General features: G+C 42.1%; 1 protein-coding gene across 2 annotated transcripts; it reads left to right on the top strand.

The window, feature by feature from the left end:
* Nucleotides 1-2,801: 2,801 nt before the first annotated feature.
* LOC109875036 (zinc finger CCHC domain-containing protein 2) lies at nucleotides 2,802-18,213 on the top strand. Of its 2 annotated transcripts, none has more exons than XM_020467176.2 (13): nucleotides 2,802-3,782; nucleotides 5,227-5,341; nucleotides 5,851-5,921; nucleotides 8,725-8,796; nucleotides 9,268-9,356; nucleotides 13,139-13,254; nucleotides 13,858-13,941; nucleotides 14,135-14,195; nucleotides 14,284-14,425; nucleotides 14,597-14,735; nucleotides 14,845-14,958; nucleotides 15,180-16,511; nucleotides 16,843-18,213. In XM_020467176.2, the coding sequence occupies exons 1-13, from the start codon at nucleotides 2,997-2,999 to the stop codon at nucleotides 16,899-16,901; spliced, it is 3,180 nt and encodes a 1,059-aa protein (XP_020322765.2). In that variant the 5' UTR covers nucleotides 2,802-2,996; the 3' UTR covers nucleotides 16,902-18,213. The 2 variants fall into 2 exon arrangements, with proteins under 2 accessions (XP_020322765.2, XP_020322767.2); XM_020467178.2 differs by having other exon boundaries at nucleotides 2,803-3,782; nucleotides 13,139-13,218.
* The last annotated feature ends 1,544 nt before the right edge of the window (nucleotides 18,214-19,757 follow it).

Raw genomic sequence — 19,757 nt, 5'->3', positions numbered from 1 at the left:
CCATCATACAAACTGAGGCAGCAGACTTGGTGAAAATGAATATTTGTGTCATTCTCAAAACTTTTGGCCAAGACTGTACATATGGACGAGCAATGTCAGAGCAATACGGACTAAGATACAGTACACTAGTATAGAAAACAGTATATACACATGAGATGAGTAATGCCAAGTATGTAAACATTAAGTGACTAAGATACAGTAGAATAGTTTAGAATACAGCATATACATATACATATGAGTTGAGTAATGCCAGATATGTAAACATTATTAAAGTGAGTAGTGTTCCATTCCTTAAAGTGGCCAGTGATTCTTAGTCTATACCTGTTGATCACATTTTGGCTGAAATTTGTAAGTTACCTGGTAGTGTTTCATAACGCATTTATTCAAGACAAGAGTAGGTCTATACAGTGTTTGGTGTAATCTACTGAAGCAAACTACAGGGCCTGGTGGGTTGTAATGAAATACTGCCATCTGTCGACAAAGATAAGAAAACTCATACAGAATAATACAACCCAATTTATTTACATGAACTTTATCTGAGATATTGAATCTGAAAACTACTTTGTGAGCAATATTGTGTGAATATATTTCAGTGAACTGCACGTTTAACAGTTTCATGCCACATATAGCAAATATAATTAAATAAAATGTTATAGAACGGAATAATAATGTATTGAAACATTTATTATAAAAACATGTTGTTAGCGTTCATGAGCGAATATAACTCGGGTGCAATGAGTTATCACCATTATCACCACCCGATGTCCTGCTAGATGAAGTTAGGACCCAGCAGCAGCTAATGAAAGTTGGGAGGGGTCAGCGATGCAATTTCGAGTGGTATAGTCATGAGCGCTCGTAAATATTACCGTTCTCATAACAGCAGGATATTGTTGGCAGCACGATCGCTGATTTTTGTTAAAACATTTTTTTTTTAAAGAGTCCCCCTGCAAAGACATGCTAGACTGGCAATATCACATTTATTTTTGCACTTTCTAAAGAAATGCTGATATAAATAATACTTTTTATATTGTATGTCAAATTACCCATTTATTTTTTCAAAGGTGATTGCAACCACCTTTGAAAAACGTCATTGATAATTTGATATTGTATTAATTTATACCAGAATTTCTTTAGAACGTTTACACCAATACTGGTATGTTGAAAGCTATCTTGTAAGCTAAGCTGGTGACTCATTACTCCACCCACTCCATTCACTGCAATAGAATGTATATGGAATTACATATTTGTTTATAGAGAAAAATAATAATTCTTTGCAAAGGTAAAAGTGGGGTTGGGAATAATCAGTAGTATGGTCTGTAGAGTCCATATATGGTTTTATTTCTTGGGCAACTGATGTCTAAATAGCCAGCAGTACTTTCACTCCACTCATTCCATTGGTCCCATAGTGTATTGCATTGGGACCAACGGTGTGGCTGGAGTAGAAAGTGCTGCTGGGTATTTAGACCTCAGTCCCCCAAGAAATGACACCATCTATAGATTCCATAGACCCAACTGAGTGATCCCAACCCCAGTTTTCCCTCAGCACATAGAATTGTTTTTCTCTATAAGCCAATATGTAATTTATAGGCCTATAATGTATTGCATTGCAGTGAATGGAACTGGTGGAGGAGAAAGTGCTATTGGGCATTTAGACCTCAGTCCCCCAAGTAATAACACCACATATAGATTCTACAGATCCTACTGAGTATTTCCAACCCCACTTTTACCTCAGCACATAGAATAGTTCTCTCTACAGCCCAATGTTGTGAACATAACAATATGAACATTGTATTTTCGATAGATTTTTTAAATATTTTTAGAAGCATATTTGTAAATGCTTCCATAAAGTCATTATTGCATTTGCTTATAAGCACAATAAAAACAGACATTGATAAAAATGTAACATATTGGATTACACTTATGTTCCATACGCACAAAAAGGTGACTTCCCTCAAATTGTATGGACAAATTAGTTTACATCCCTGTTAGTGAGCATTTTATCCTTTGTTAAGATAATCCATCCTGCTGACATGTGTGGCATATCAAGAAGCTGATTAAACAGCATGATCATTACACAGGTGCACCTTGTGCTGGGTACAATAAAAGGCCACTCTAAAATGTGCAGTTTGGGGTAACACAATGCCACAAATCAATTCAAATTGTATTTGTCACATGCGCCGAATACAACAGTTGTAGACCTTACAGTGAAATTATTACTTACAAGCCCTTAACCAATCATTATTTTAGAAGTAAAAAAAAACAGGAGCGTGCAATTGGCATAATGACTGCAGGAATGTCCACCAGAGCTGTTGCCAGAGAATTGAACGTTCATTTCTCTACCATAAGCGGCCTCCAAGTTCGTTTTAGATCATTTGGCAGTACATCCAACCGGCCTCACAACCGCAGACCACGTATTACCATGCCAGCCCAGGACCTCCACATCCGGCTTCTTCACCTGTGTGATTGTCAGACGCGGAGGCAGGTGGGTGCTCAGGAGTATTTCTGTCTGTAATAAAGCCCTTTTGTAGGGAAAAACGAATTCTGATTGGATGCAGCTGGCTCCCCAGTGGGTCAGCCTGGCCCACCCATGGCTGGGCCCCTGCCCAGTCATGTGAAATACATAGATTAGGCCCTAATTCATTTATTTCAATTTACTGATTTCCTTATATGAACTGTAACTCAGCAATATCTTTGAAATTGTTGCATATTGTTTATATTTTTAATCAGTATAATGAGCCACATTGTAATGTTTAGAAATGAGGGCCTTTAATCTGAAGGTTTTTAATAAAGTACAACGTGACGTCATCGTTTGTGCTGCTGGCAGAATACTAGTCTTGAAAATGAGTTACTGAGCCAGCTATAATCGCAGTAATTTCCGTCGAATATCACATAACCACTCGGCTGCGGTGTACGGATGAGTACTGAACGATTATGTAAAGTTCTGACACATTTGAATGAATTGATAATTGCTAACAAGTCCTGCCGAAAAGTTGATCATGCTGAGAATGAAGATTCCCATTCGAACGGCGGAAGGAGACCATACCGTCGAAGACGAGCAGGAAAATACCGATTGCAGCAGTCACACTATTGATTCGGTTCCATATTGTGGTGTGAGGTTCAAAAATTCAACGGGGGAGTCATATCGCCAGTGGCAAATTGACAAGAAGGCTGTGTTTGAGTGGTTCGGCTTGCACCTCAGCCCAGCGAAGCGGATAGAGTTTATGTACGGACTACTTCATATGTGTCAACCACTTGAGATTCGGTTTTTGGGATCATGTCTTGAGGATCTTGCACGGAAAGATGTCCACGTTTTCCGGGACTTTGAGATAACAGCAAACTGTCAAACTGACTTGGCCTTCCTTAAGGACGTTAGCGACCCTGTTGTGCGTTCCAAACTACTTGTCTACCTGTCACTTTTGCGATCTGGAAACAGAGAATGTGCGGACACGCTGTATCGTGCTTTGAGCCATATAGACCCAGCGCTGTACTTAAATACTTATCATGGCGTTCCTTTATCTCCACGTGGTGGGAACACTCAGAATGTACCTGATCAACATTGCCATCGAGAGGGTGGAATGGAGTCTGGGAGATCTGTGCATCCCAGCGGGACTCCACTGGAGGCAGAGTCGGGTTCCCTGGAGCACTTGGCGCTGCTTTTCACCATGGCCTCACTACACCCTGCGTTCCCTTTTTACCAGAGGGATACTGTCAGACACCAGTTGGATAATGTGGAACTGGTCTTAGAGGAGAGAATGGATTGCCACAAACTCATGAGTTTCCAGGTAAACACCACTTGACAGTGGCATGTTTATAGTGACCGCCATTGTAAACAAACTCGTACTATTTGGGACGGCGGGAGGAGGGGCTGTCTTGTATTTAGAGTTTATAGTCTCCGGGTTACGGCGTATTCCCTTGATTGACTGAAGTGCAGCTCAAGAGTGGAATTTAAGGTGGCTTCCTCATTTTACCATGCCATGGCCATATGACTACAGACTGAGTTCATTGCGCTGTCACAAAAGGACAGACACCATAGACTTTGAATGAATATCACTTGCCCAATTTGCCTTAGGGCAATTCCACATTTAAGGAATTTTGCTGAGACTCCGATTTTTCAATTCAAAATGTATGCCAAACAAAAAACATTGATTTCAAAGTTTCACAAACCATACAACTCTATGCGCAATGACTAATTTGAACAATTTACACAGTAAAACAAACAAACATTTACTGGAAACCTGTGCAGATGCAAAGTTTGTTAACATAATTGCAGTAAAATATCCCTGTTATTCTGTTACCAAACTTTCTATCACAGTTTTTTCTGTAAATGTGTTTTTGTAAAATGGTCAGTGGAAATTGTCAAAAGTAGTCATTGTGCATAGAGTTGAATGGTTGGCTAAACATTGAAATCAATGTTGTTGGTTTGGTATACATTTTAAAGTGAAACATCTGACTCTGTAATTCCGTTACCATGGAATTGCCCCTTGTGCACCAGGAGAATAGAGAGAGAGTTTATCTGGCTTTAGCAGACATTCTGGCCATGGCTACTGTGTCTTCTGTCATCTTGTCCACAGCAGCTAGCTACAGTAGCCTATATGAATGGGAACACCCAGCATTCTTGTTTATGATTGCATTGTGATCTAACGTTGCATTGTGTTGGCGAAACCTCTCTCTCTCTCTGTGATCCAGTGAAAAAGCCAAGCGTTTTATTGAGACACATCCTCTTGCTCATGTCTGGCTGGCTGACTGCTCTCTTACAGGGGCATTCTGTAATTCCGTCTTTTTATTTATCCATTATTTTACCAGGTAAGTTGACTGAGAACACATTCTCATTTGCAGCAACGACCTGGGGAATAGTTACAGGGGAGAGGAGGGGGATGAATGATCCAATTGTAAACTGGCTCTCAGCATAATGGCTTGTCTTGGCTGGCTCTCAGCATAATGACTTGTCTCATTCAGACAGTTAGTTAGCCTACATTTTCCTGTGGATTGGCAGTATTTCTAATCCAAATGGAGATGATTTATGAATAGAAATGAAACTGAAAAGAGTTATTCTCAAAGCATGCGGAGAGGTGAAAATTAGTATTGGTTCCAGTTGTTCAGTGCTGTAAGGGGGCAGTTGTTTGAAAGGTATTTGACTGTACTTGTGCAGGTGACATTGAAACTTGATTGGGGGAGAAAGCACAAATGCATACTAAACCATCAATCTCTTCACTTTCCTGGTTGCAGCAGAAGCAGCATGCCCTTCGAAGGGAGGATCTCAGCCCCAGGAGCACTGACATGGGTCAGTCGGCCTGCTGTATTCCCAATCAGCTCCCCAACAGGACATCATCCCAGAGAGAAGGTAGTCTCAATCCGGTTTGTCATTGTGTCCTCTGAGGTCTCTCATTCCCATGTTGAGAGGAGTGTTCAAAGCAAGATGTATTTTATCCTAGTGCATTTGAGGTGAAACGAGACCCAAACTATCAGATATGATACAATAGACAGGATATATTTTAAATGAACTGTATTTTCTGTTCTACACATTTTTGTCATGGGCAAAGAGAAACATTTGCAAAATGTTTGTTTTTAAAGCAAATTTCCTGCAAAAAATGTTTTTTTTGTTCATGCAATATTTTATGCCCCATTGGCAATCTGTAGCTCAGGACCCCAAAATGTCAGTTTTATAGCTAATCTCATGCTATTTTACACATTTTGCCATGAGGCTGAGAGAATATTTTGCAGGTAGTTTTAAAGATAATTTCCATTGCTTATGATAGTATATTAAAATATCTGGGGAGGGGAGTGCAGGGGTATGGATGAACAGCAATTAATTGCTCAAAAAAATAACCCTGGTCTTCTCTCTTCTTGCAGAAGTTCACATTGACAAGATTGTGCTAAAGACGATATCTTGGAACCGAGTAAACAGTGAATACGGTATTGAGGTATGTACTGTAAGTTCATGTTTGGACTCTGTGCCTTGGTATGTTATTTTCCTGTGTATTTTATTCTTATACATTTTGAGGCATACCTGCTGAAGGATCTAGATATACTTTATTTTTTATTAGGTGCATATATGGTGGGCCACCAGATTGCTTCGTGCTTCCTCCCATTCAAATGATGGCACTGACAAAACGTTTGTCCTGAGCTTCAGATTGTTCATGCAATATTGTATTTTTTTTTCTCTGTAAATCATGCAAGGTTCTCTTACAACATCTGGACAGGCAGAGTTCTAAGACTTTGCCTGTCCCTTAATCAATTGGCCCAGCGTCGTCCGCATAAGGGTTTGGCCGGGATAGGCCGTCATTGTAAATCAGAAATTGTTCTTAACTGACTTGCTTAGTTAAATAAAGGTCAAATAAAAATCAACAGTCAGGACTGTATGGCCAGGCATCATTATGATAGGCAGGACTGTGCTGAGGATGAGAGCAAGACAGAGAGCCAGGTTAAATAGGACAGCAGGAAGGATTGCGCCCTCCTAATCGCATGCTGTCCTCCGTTGCATGAGAACACAATCTGGTGGAAATATGTCCTAGCTCGTTTGCCACTCCAAAACATCTGCCATGACTGTTTTTACAAGCCTGCGGCGGCGGCATATCAGCCTGTAAAAACGTAAGGTCTTCAATTTAGACTAGAGGGTTGAAGGACTTGAGGTTAGCTCCAGGATTTTACAGCACTGAGATGATAAGAGGGGTCATCTTGACTGCTTTCCCTCAGATAGCCGTAGTAGCAATAAAATAGACTAACATCTGACCAAGGTTGTCCTTATCTGTGGACTAGTCATGTAGCTTGTTGAGTAGCTAGAACAAACTATACGGTTCAAATCAGATCTGCGTTATATGGATAGCAAGATGGGCTGTATTGAGACTTCTGAATAACATCAGTTAAAGGAAAAGGACACAAACTATATTTTGGTGTTTGTTTCATTCATCCATTTTTGCATGTCACCAATCAAGTTTAAGATGTATGACATTCAAAATGCAGAAATGATCCCTGTATGATGCATTTTGTGTCGTGATGCAAAATAATCATTCATTTAATTTTTCTGCTTAGTCTGCTCTACAGAGACAGTGGTACTGAGTGTGCACTAGTGTGACCTGTGTGGAGGTGTCACTGATATGAATGTCTAGGCTAGATGATGATGGCCTATCTATGATGGATGGGCTGAAAGAAGTGAGGGATTTTTATATTTCCCTTGGTCTATGGGAAAGACATGTCTCAGTCGAGGGGATTGTGTCCAACAGGGCATAGATAGAACCTTGCTTTCCAGTTTTTACGGGTGGTAGAGAAGTAGAAGGGTTTAATATGTTATTGAACCCTACTGTCTTATAGCCTACTTGAAAATGATGCAGTTAAGAGGCACTGTGTTTGATATCAACTGGCACACTCTTGGCTGAAATGTGGAAGGGGACAGTGATAACATGTTGTTGCCAGCCAGTGCTAGAAACACACACTAGAGAGAGGGGTGGCTTGCTGGGCAGTGCCATCTGCTCCGCTGGGCACGGTGTATTAGTATGTTAAAGAGACGAGAACATGATCTTCAACACAGGATGCACGTCACTCTGGCTACTCTAGGCCTGCCCTAGATGTCCAGGCTACTCTTCGTTGTGTTGTGAGAGTAGCCTGTATAACTAGGGCTGTGCTGAGGCCTACAGAGTTTTGTGTAAAACAATGCTGTGAGAGGTAGCCTAAGCTTAGTCTGTTTACTATGCCTAGGCTACCTCTCACGGTGCGTGCCACTGGCGATGTACAGCACTTTGCCGGACATGCTAGCTGTTTTCGGCGGCACATCATCACTTCAAACGCATTGCGTCATGGTGTTATCGGTTGGCCTACTACTACTGATAGTACCGGTAAAATGTAAGTTATGAATCATAAATCACCTGACACATTTTGATTTCATCAATCATTTTGAGTGCAAGTTGGTTGTCCAAAATACTATCAGCTTGCACTACATCTTTGCTGATGAATGTCCTGATCTCTGGCCAGTCAATTGGTTAAATTACAATCTTTCAGTTTTTGATTTGTTAAAAAAGTTTGAAATAAAGTTTGAAATATCCAATAAATGTTCCACTTCATGATTGTGTCCCACTTGTTGTTGATTCTTCACAAAAAAAATACAGTTTTATATCTTTATGTTTGAAGCCTGAAATGTGGCAAAAGGTCGCAAAGTTCAAGGGGGCCGAATACTTTCGCAAGGCACTGTATAGTGTAGAGAATCATTGTACCATCTAAACTGCTGGGAAATATCTTTTCCATAACCAAAAATATTGTTACTCTGTGATGGACAGGGTAGAGTAGAGACTGCCAGTCTGTGAAAGAGCTGTTTTTAAATTGACACAATACCTCTTAGCAAAGGTGTCAGCTAGAGATTACATGCAGGAGCTTGTAGGGATTTGTAGTTTTGAATAGTCTACTATGATGCTAATTAGTATTTCCAAATCTGAGAGTAAATAGAGCCGACTACATTGATAAAAGTGACCTTGTCTGAGAGAGATTTTACACGCTTATGAAAACGTCGCGCCAGGGTAAGCCTACATGAAACACAGACTTTACTTTAAGTGGTTCTAAAATCCACTATGGGAAAAAATGTATGATTGGAGCCATTTCCATATTTGACTGCTAGATTTTATGGGTATTATGACTCATACAGTGGTACTCTATTGCATCATGCTGTCAAAAGCAATCGGATGTGTGTTTAGTAAAGCTTATGAGGTGATGTTGTCTCCTTCTCTTCCCCTCTTCTAGGTCCAGTGGTCTGACTCTACATGGACCACAGTGACCAAGACTCACCATGAGCTGGGCGACTTCCTGTCCAAGGTACAAGAGAAAAAACACATCCCCATCAATAGATCATAGGCCTAGAATATACTGGATTTAATGTCAGGAGAAATGAAATCACACAGTCCTCCATTTGTACAGAGAGGTCTCTAAATGTTGTCTTATAAAGGTCAAACCCAGATGCTGTTTTTCCTTTCCAAATGTTGTCATGTGTTTTCTAGTCACTGAATGCTCTGTGTGCATGCTAATAGGACTAATGCTAATACTGTGACTTTCTGTATTCAAAGTCTGTTTAAACTAATAACAAACAAATAATCATATGCTTTCATGTCTTTATTGAACACACTGTGTAAACACACAGTGCAGGGTGGGAAAAGTATGTGAACCCTTGGATTTAATAACTGGTTGACCCACCTTTTGGTAGCAATATTCCAAAGTGTTCCCGTGCTTTTTCTTGCCACTGTATGAATGTATATGATAACCGCTCATGATTCCCTGAACCCCATACAGAGGTCCACTGAGCCCTTTGAGAAGGGTCTGGTGAGGTTACTGGCCCAGGGATACCAGTATGAGCCCAGGGACCTGGAGAGGACACTACAGTGAGTTCCCTTCTTTGTTTGATCATTCAGCTCAGAGCAGCACAAAGCATAATTGGAAATCTCAACAGGGTTTTTATCATGTCAATACAAAAATATACACTGCTCAAAAAAATAAAGGGAACACTAAAATAACACATCCTAGATCTGAATTAATGAAATATTCTTATTAAATACTTTTTTCTTTACATAGTTGAATGTGCTGACAACAAAATCACACAAAAATTATCAATGGAAATCAAATTTATCAACCCATGGAGGTCTGGATTTGGAGTCACACTCAAAATTAAAGTGGAAAACCACACTACAGGCTGATCCAACTTTGATGTAATGTCCTTAAAACAAGTCAAAATGAGTCTCAGTAGTGTGTGTGTGGCCTCCATGTGCCTGTATGACCTCCCTACAACGCCTGGGCATGCTCCTGATGAGGTGGCGGATGGTCTCCTGAGGGATCTCCTCCCAGACCTGGACTAAAGCATCCGCCAACTCCTGGACAGTCTGTGGTGCAACGTGGCGTTTGGTGGATGGAGCGAGACATGATGTCCCAGATGTGCTCAATTGGATTCAGGTCTGGGGAATGGGCGGGCCAGTCCATAGCATCAATGCCTTCCTCATGCAGGAACTGCTGACACACTCCAGCCACATGAGGTCTAGCATTGTCTTGCATTAGGAGGAACCCAGGGCCAACCGCACCAGCATATGGTCTCAGGGTCTGAGGATCTCATCTCGGTACCTAATGGCAGTCAGGCTACCTCTGGTGAGCACATGGAGGGCTGTGCGGCCCCCCAAAGAAATGCCACCCCACACCATGACTGACCCACCGCCAAACCGGTCATGCTGGAGGATGTTGCAGGCAGCAGAACGTTCTCCACGGCGTCTCCAGACTCTGTCACATGCTCAGTGTGAACCTGCTTTCATCTGTGAAGAGTACAGGGCGCCAGTGGCGAATTTGCCAATCTTCGTGTTCTCTGACAAATGCCAAACGTCCTGCACGGTGTTGGGCTGTAAGCACAACCCCCACCTGTGGACGTTGGGCCCTCATACCACCCTCATGGAGTCTGTTTCTGACCGTTTGAGCAGACACATGCACATTTGTGGCCTGCTGGAGGTCATTTTCCAGGGCTCTGGCAGTGCTCCTACTGCTCCTCCTTGCACAAAGGCGGAGGTAGCGGTCCTGCTGCTGGGTTGTTGCCCTCCTATGGCCTCCTCCATGTCTCCTGATGTATTGGCCTGTCTCCTGGTAGCGCCTCCATGCTCTGGACACTACGCTGACAGACACAGCAAACCTTCTTGCCACAGCTTGCATTGATGTGCCACCCTGGATGAGCTGCACTACCTGAGCCACTTGTGTGGGTTGTAGACTCTGTCTCATGCTACCACTAGAGTGAAAGCACCGCCAGCATTCAAAAGTGACCAAAACATCAGCCAGGAAGCATAGGAACTGAGAAGTGGTCTGTGGTCACCACCTGCAGAACCACTCCTTTATTGGGGGTGTCTTGCTAATTGCCTATAATTTCCACCTGTTGTCTATTCCATTTGCACAACAGCATGTGAAATGTATTGTCAATCAGTGTTGCTTCCTAAGTGGACAGTTTGATTTCACAGAAGTGTGATTGACTTGGAGTTACATTGTGTTGTTTAAGTGTTCCCTTTTATTTTTATTTTGTTACCCCTCCACCACCTCTTCGGAGGACAACTATCCTAGTTTTTTTACAGCTTTTTTGCTACATATACATACATGGTACTTTTATATATAACAACAATACATTACCAAACAAACTCTTTAATCCCAACCCTCAGACACGCTCATCTCGTCCCACCTATCACCATAGACCACCCTCTCAGCCCATCCCACCTATCAGCATAGACCGCCCTTGTTTGGTTTCCAAGTGCCATATATTTTTTAATTGTTCTGTGATGTTTTACAACATTTTTTTATCTTTCTAATAGTATATTATCCACAGATTGTGAGCTAAAGATGAAAACCTTTCCTGCGAGTATTATTATTTATTGATTGTCAATGGCTTTCTAGATCGCCCAACACTGCTATTTGTAAGGTTCATTTTAAGTGTATGTTGTGATTTATTTATTTACCCATTCCTGAACCTGTGACCAGAAACAAGCTACATAGTGGCAATACCAGAATAAGTGATCTATTGATTATGTCTGTTTGCAACAAAATCTACAGAGCTGAGATTGTTGTATGCCATATATATATATATATATAGCGTTCTGTTGGTGGCAAGAATTTTATATAATCATTTTAATTGAAAAACTCTTAAGTGTTGAATCAAGTGTAGTTTTTTTTTGTACCAATTCATAAACCATGTGCCATGGAATTGGTACATCAAATCTCCTCCCATATATTTTGCAACCTGTATGGTGCAGCTGTCAACAGTTTTGTCCTCAGATGAAACTTGTATATTTTTCTATTTATGCCAATTCCTTTCAGCCAATTTGTATCTTTAATATATGTCAGGCAAACACGTCCCCTAGCTTCTCCCTTTTCCACTTACCTCGTCCATTGTTGTGGTAGTGCTGCAATCAGTTAGTTGTAAGTTTGGATTGAGCAGATATTCCCATATATTTTCGATAACTGCATATGTGACATAACTCCTCCCTTTCTATTCATAATGTCATTAATAAATATAATACCATGAAATAATGTTTTTCTTATTAATCAATATATTTGAGTTTAACCATAACATTTGTTGTAATATTTGTTCTATCTTTTCTGGAGGATAAAACTGAAATTGTAACCAGCTTTGTATGGCTTGTTTAAGAAAGGGCGATACCTTAAGCAAAATTAAATTTTCAATTAGTTGGAAATGAGAAATTGTAATCTGTATGAAAGCAAAAAAGCCATTTTGAACAAAGGATGAGCTTTTCTTAATAATCTACTGGAGAACCATTTTGCGTTTAAGTATAACTTATGTATGAGTGAAGCTTTAACAGAGAGGTTTAAAGCTTTTAGTATTTAATCATTTTAACCCCCCAAACTCATATTCATTATGCAAATAGGCATGTTTAATTTTGTCTGGCTTAGCATTCCAAAAAGAATGAAATATATGTTTTGCCCATATGATTTTTTAAAACAAATCCTCTGGAGTAGGCAATGCCGTTAGTATGTAAGTAAGTAAACTGTGATAGGACTAAATAGTTTATCAATGGAATTTTCCATAAATAGGCAAGTATATACCTCTCCATGGTTGCAAAGTCTCTCTATTTCTGCTAGCTTTCTATTGAAATGAATTGTGGTAAGTTCATTTATAATTTGAGAAGTGAAAATCAAGTATGATACTTGAAGCTCAAGCACTTTCCTGTTACCTTTTTTACAAGTTGCTTTACTCTCAAGCCTCAATATTGTGTAGAAAGTAGAGTAGTCTACCCTCTAGTTATTGTCACCAACGCTTCCATAAGTGTTGTCAGTTATGGTGAAGAACCTCAGGCTTCACATATGTCAGAACCATAGAACCCAGGCAATGATATCTAGGTCAATGGTGAGGATGTCATTACCAGAGGGATTCGCTGGCCATCCTTTACAGATATGGATGGGACCACTTTTTCCGCCCTTCCACTCCCATTCCAGCCCCACCAGCACTTTGACTTCCCACTTGAAGTGTATTATAACCATACCTTGCTGTTTGATGTACTAGTATACAACAGGAGATTGTACACATGAGATTTCAATTTCCAAGTCACCTTCTGTCTCCCTCTTTCTCTTTCCCTCTGTATAATTTATATCTCTAAACCCCCCCCCCCCCAATCTCTCTACACTGTGACAGGGAGATGCTTCTGTCAGCCCCAGCAGCCTTCAGGCAGAGACGAGAGGTCTGCAGGTTCCTCCTCCCCCACTGCAGCCACTGTAAGTGTCTGTGCCCCTGTCTCAGCCTTCAGGAAGGTGAGATATCATATGCTCCACTGACCTTTACAGGAATGCATGTCTATATGAACCATCCACATGATTGGTTAGGGATACCTTGGAACTCGTAGCACAATTACCCCTCTCTCTTCTCAAATAATTTGTATGTGGATTGATCTGGTCGGTTCCTAATGACTAATCGTACCAATGAACATCTTCTCAGTCATCCTAACTCCATATTTTTCACTTCCTTTGACAACGCCCTGAGCCATGTTTCAGTAGTGCTACCAGGGGACATGTAAATCCTCCAGAAATAAGACACGCACTGCTTGGTGGCAAGCTTCGAGAATAAACCCAGCTTCACAGTGAACACTTCTCAGCATAGCTGCAGGGCCAGGAGGCTGTTTTACCACATGAAACCCCAGCCATTATAAATTGACTTAGTGAAATTATTATTGAGAAAGTTTCCTCAAGCATCCATTGCTGGTTGGTTTCACACAGCTGCATCAAATTGACCACAGAAATTCATAAACCAAGAGTGTATTTCTTTTGTTAGAGACGTGGAAAAGCTGTGATGTTGTGTAGGCAGGAGGTCTCGTCGCTCATTCCCTAATATCTCACCATCCGGTATCTCCTACCCAGATAACACAGTACCTCCTGGAAAGACCTGTAAGGCACCTGAGCACTTTAAAGAAGACTGCACTGAGCCATCCAGTCAGGACCATGGTGTGTGTGCTGTATGGTATTAGTTATATTGTCTTTAGGCAGAGTAATGATTTATTTAGTGTGTCTATCATTCTTTGTGGGGTTGAAATGACACCGTATTTGTAAATGGCTAATTCATAGAGACAGATATTCGTTGCCTGTAGTTGAAGTTCACTAGTACTTCTCTCTCGTCATTCTCCTCTCCCTCACCCAGACATAGGTTCTCACCACCTAAGGCATCAGACGGCGTGCAGCAGCAAGAGGCTAGGCCAGGGGTAAGAATCTGTTCAGTCCAAGACTTGTGACCTTGTGTCTGATGCACTGATGGGTTATACTAAGAGGATCCCTGCTTTCACTTTACAGCACACTGATGACAAAGAGCAGCCAGAGTGAGCGCCAGAGGCCTGCTGTTCACGCAGAGCACAATGGAGTGATGGAGAGGAGGAGGAGGAGGAGGAGGAGGAGGAAACCAGGCATCATGACCTGTAGGCCAGACTCACATCAGGTCAGTCGCACTGGCCTCCTTTCTCTCTCTGGCCTGGCCATTAGAAACGCTGGTAGGTTGGCAGTGGAGGACTGTATGTGCTGTATACTGCTGACTGGCATTTGTTATTTTTTGGTTTCGATAATACTCATTTGAATGTTTAGGGTGTTAAATGACCTCCTCTCTCTTCAGAACACAGATGAGAAATGGGCTTTCACTCCAGAAAAAAAGAGAAGAAGACCTGGTGGAAGGAGAAGTGATGGGGCTAAAGGCTACATCCCCAGCAGCTTCATCAGACCACAGTCAACACACATGACCAGACAGGGTGCCAGTAAGAGGAAGTAACCAATGGGTGTGGCAATAGCCTACCCTATTTGTTTTCCAGCTTAACAATTAACATTATAACAACATGTATGTTGTGTGTTCCTTTACCACTGTAGAGCCGGTCCAGAACAGGTATGGAGACACGTGGTCCGATAGCTCCAGTACTCCCTCCAGTCCCCAGCACGAGGCACATGAGAGCCTGGATAATGAGGACCTGGAGGACGAGAGAGGTGAGTAGCCCCTCTAAACCCTGTCTGCCCCCCTCTCTTTTCTGTCTGGAACTCATGGGGTTTAATCCTAGTCCTGAACTAAATAGCACTTTCATTGGAGATTCTCCATTTTAGTCAAGGACAAGGCTTTAACTGGTTCTGGGAAACCGGACCATGACATCGGAGTCTTTAGTGCTGTTGAAACTCAAGATGTCTTTTTAATGATAGCTTCTCTCCCCCAGACACTGCCGAGAGTTACTCAGACCACTCCGTCCAGGAGAAGAGGGCGAGTGATCACAGCAGAGGGGAAGTTGTAGCTACTGTACACGCTATAGTCCCTGTCCCCTACAGAGAAGAGACATCCTACACTGGCAGTCCCCTGAGTGTACACACACTATCAATGACGGTCCAGAATGGGCGAACCATGCCAGACAGGACGGTCATGGTCACTCCACAGCCGGGGGACGGTTCACCAGCAGATGGGGCACTGACTGGGACCACCTCCATGGTTCCTCAGGAGTCCATCCCAAGCCAAGCTTCCCTGGGAGACCCTGAGAGGCAGAGGCACGTGTCTGCCCCCCTGAGCTCACCTCAGCTAGCCAATGCAGGATCCAGCATTCACCTAAACCCCCAGTGTTATATGACCCCTACCAGCCCAGAGAGTAGAAGCACTAACCCCCATCACCAGCCCCCAATGAGCGCCATCAGTGTCATCCCCCTGACCTTCCACGTGTGCCCCCTGAGGCCAGCATACACCAGCACTGACCCAGCCTCCACCGCCACCCTACCCCTAGCAGCCTCTCTCCCTGATCCTAGCACCAGGACTCAAGCCCTGGCTGTGCCCACCAGCCTACCCACCCCTACCTCCGTGACACCCTCCTCAGTGGCCACTGTCACCCCAGCTGCAATCAGCCAGGTTCAGGCCACTCTTCCCCCAGCCATCCCCACTCACACCCCCGGCCCCGTGGCCAGCCCAGCCCTGACCCTCATCCACAGCACGGCCCAGGGAGATGGTGCCTCCTGCAGCAGCTCTTGGGTGGCAGCAGGGCAGGCCCAGACCCAGCAGCAGGCCCTCCCTCCACAGCAACAGCAGATGAGCTGCAATTCCTGTGGTTGCCGTGGCAGCTGTGGTAATAGCCACTCTACCAGCCCCAACTTCTCCTTCCCTCCCCAGCTGAGGCGCCAGGTCTTCAGCAATGCCCACCTCCCTCTCTTCCACCTCCCATCCATGTGCAGCACTGGATATCCCAGCCACCGCTGCCAGGTCCAACACCAGAGCAACGCCACCACCCAGCTACCTTTCTACCCCCCTCCACCTCACACGGCCACCCCCACCTCCACGCCACCTCCACGCCACTCCCACCACATGCTGGCCACCCAGGCTGGTTACAACTTGCAGCAGATGGCAGCTGCTCCCTTCAACAGCTTCTACACGCCCATGTTCTCCTCGTTGGGACTGGGACTGGGCACGGGCACGATGAAGAGCAGTGCCAACGTCTCTTGCTATAACTGTGGGCTAAGCGGGCATTATGCCCAGGACTGCAAACAGCCCTCCATGGACGCCGGGCAGCAAGGTAATATTGGCCAGGCTAGTGGCAGAGAGAGGAGGTGAAGTCTCTCAGAGATTCCTCATCCTTAGTTTCAGCATAGGAAGGCAAAGCTTTATTTGGTAACCTGTTTGTTTTTTTGTCCACTGTGTTTTGCACTGTCCAACATTTTTATGTCTGAAGTTGGATTGTCTGAATGAGCTCTATTAAATACCCAGGCCAAGTGTTAAAACATGTTTTGATAGGACTGACTCTGAATCTGAAAGACTAGCATAGACTATGGACATCACATTTCTTTAGGTTACTTGTTAGGCACGTGACACTGACACACTCCTGTGTGTGTGTGTGTGTGTTTCAGGTGACTTTCGGCTGAAGTACATGGCCCCCCACTTCTTTGAAGCAGACCAAACTGACTGACATGAGGGGACCAAGGCAATGCTTTGTTTCTCACTACAGTAAAGATTCCAGAAAATGTTTTCGTGGGTTGAGTTTTTCACCAATTGTATTACTTTGCGAATATCCGGACTTGTTTCTCAGCAGAGAATGGAATCCTGTATCATTCTCAGACTTTTCAGAGGACGGTGGTATTTTGCCCTGGAGACAAGTACAAGACAGGCTCACGTTTCCAGACTAGTCTATTACTTTAAAGAAAGAGAACCACGTCTTTAAATGGTGCGGTGGTAAACTTGCATTTAATATGGATTAATGGATTGACTGAAGGTTGTTATATCCACATTTCAAAGCAGGTCTTTTTTAGTACTTTTCGATTAGTTTCTTACTTTTTTGTATTATCTCATAGGTGTTCAAAATGCAAGATACAGTTTCAAAGCAGCTAGTCGTTAACCAGCTAATTATCATTTTATTCATGTGAGGACAAAATATGTGAAGAACCTCACGTTCTTATTTTTTGGGGATTGTGATACAGCGGAGAAAAGATGCATGGTTTATAAGATAAAGTATGTATGACATAATTAGGTTTTTGACAGAATATGCTGACTGTACCATAAATACCCTGTATTTGATTTGTTTTACAAGCTAATGGTATTCCATTGGATGGAAATTTTGTACGAAAAAATTGTTTTATTGCCATTTGTTACCACTTGATATAATGTGAAGTGTGTATTAAATCAATCATGTCTCATTCATGATGTTAATGCTGCTGCTGTTTGGTTTGTTTCCTTGGGGCAAAAATGCACTAATTTGTGTGTATGTGGGTGGGTCATGTCCCCAATGCTCTCAGGCAATGAGAGGACTCTTGTGGTTGTATCCCTTGAGCGTCTCTCCTCTAGGAAGAGATTTATTGAGGTCCAAATCAACGCAGCAAGGAGGTTGTATTATGCATGTAAGTGTATATTTGTGCACAGCAGTAAGGGGCTAACTTCACACACATACCTTACCTGTATGATTGACGACTATACAGAATAACTTCTGTATTAGAAAAAGGGTAACACGGTTGTTTGTGGGTTTGAAAGCCACTCGTCTTTCACTGTTCGTTGAGGTGGATTGTTTTGTGACTTCCACACACAGGCAAAAAATATGTAAACTATTTGAAATTACATTTAGGTAAAATCACTGTTTTATAAAGTGGAACTTATCCTCTTTTTTTGTAAGCAGCTTTTCAGTTTTTTTTTAAAGCATTTTGTATTGGATTTGAGGCCTAGTGGTTGACTTTATTTTAATGAATATCTTTATTTTGATAAAGAGCATTAAAGTTGAGTGGAAAAATAGACTCAAGCTTGGGTTGTATTTGTTTAACTTCTCTATAGTTAAAGATGCTGTGCTGTGGATTATGGTAGTGTTACCTCTGATGCGATGACTGCATTACTAAATGTTAACATGTAGTTACTGAAAGGGAAGAATACAATAGTTCCTTCCTGTGCTAAATTAAGCTACCAGAATTTTTTCAGTTAAGTTGGTAGCAATACAAACAGCTAAGTTTATATATTTTTTATATGGCGAGAAACCCATACTATAATGAACAAAAAGAAATGCAATTTCAAAAATTTTAATGAGTTACAGTTCATATGAGGAAATCAGTCTCTTTAAATAAATACATTTGGTCCTAATGTATGGATTGTACATGACTGGGAATACCGATATGCAGCCGTTAGTCAGATACCTTAAAAGAAATTGGCCTCAGCATATCGTCACAGTATTTCTGTGCATTCAAATTGACATCGATAAAATGCAGTTGTATTTGTTGTCCGTAGTTTATGCTTGCCCAAACCATAACCCCGTCTTCACCATGGGTCACTCTGTTCACAACTTTGACATCAGCAAACCACTCCCCCACACGATGCCATACACGTGGTCTGCGGTTGAGGCTGGTTGGACTCATTGCCAAATTCTCTAAAATGGCGTTGGAGGCGGCTTAAGGTAGAGAAATGAACATTACATTTTCTGGCAACCGCTCTAGTGGACACTTCTGCAGTCAGCATGCCAATTGCATGTGCCCTCAACTTGAGACATCTGTAGCATTGTGACAAAACGGCACATTTTAGAGTGGCCTTTTGTCCCCAGCACAAGGTGTACCTGTGTAATGATCATGCTGTTTAATCAGCTTTTTGATATGTCACACCTGACATAATCCAAGGGTATGGTTTATCTTGGTAATGGAGAAATGCTCACTAACAGGAATGTTTTAAAAAATTGTGCACAAAATCTTGAGAAATAAACTTTTTGTGTGTATGGAGCATTTCAGGGATCTTCTATTTCAGCTCAGGAAACATGGGACCAACACTTTACATGTATTAATCATTTCTTTCAGTGTATATCGTGTTGGCAAAATAAATTCTTCAGTGTTTTTATCCTTTGAATATTTTGAATATCTAAGGTCTTTTCAGTGTTATCTCCATTGAACAATGCTTTTGACTATTTACTATTGTATTAATGTTTTTCACTTGTCCCGGGTCAAATCAATTCTGTACTGTACAGTCACCAGCCAGAAGGTGGCAGTGTATGTCAAGTGTAGATATCAATGTTGGACTTGATGAGAACAGTATTTATAGTAGGAGCAGTAAGGTTTTAACATTTTTTTTTATATTGAGTCCAGGTTGAAAATAATACTTATCAGAAAGTGGGGTATTTCAACATTGCATAGAACTATGTCAAATCGTCAATGTCGAGGAAGAAATCTTATTTCATCAGCATAGTAAAATGTGTAAGCCAGAGACGTCTAGATATAACTAAGGCTATTACTTATTTCACTACATTGACAACAATTCAATGTAACAAGCAGAAAACAGAATTGTCCTGCCAACCATTTGAAAATGT

This window comes from Oncorhynchus kisutch, linkage group LG30 (genome assembly GCF_002021735.2).
Source record: "Oncorhynchus kisutch isolate 150728-3 linkage group LG30, Okis_V2, whole genome shotgun sequence".
In the NCBI taxonomy this organism is placed as follows: Eukaryota; Metazoa; Chordata; class Actinopteri; order Salmoniformes; family Salmonidae; genus Oncorhynchus; species Oncorhynchus kisutch.
Note: the sequence above shows the minus strand (reverse complement) of the source record. Positions and strands in the feature narration are given on the sequence as shown.

Excerpts from the sequence above, each read along its gene's own strand:
- LOC109875036 (XM_020467176.2), top strand. The coding sequence starts at position 2,997 with ATGCTGAGAATGAAGATTCCCATTCGAACGGCGGAAGGAGACCATACC. Across the intron at positions 3,783-5,226 it reads ACAAACTCATGAGTTTCCAG|CAGAAGCAGCATGCCCTTCG; the intron begins GTAAACACCACT and ends TCCTGGTTGCAG. Across the intron at positions 14,959-15,179 it reads GGACCTGGAGGACGAGAGAG|ACACTGCCGAGAGTTACTCA; the intron begins GTGAGTAGCCCC and ends TCTCTCCCCCAG.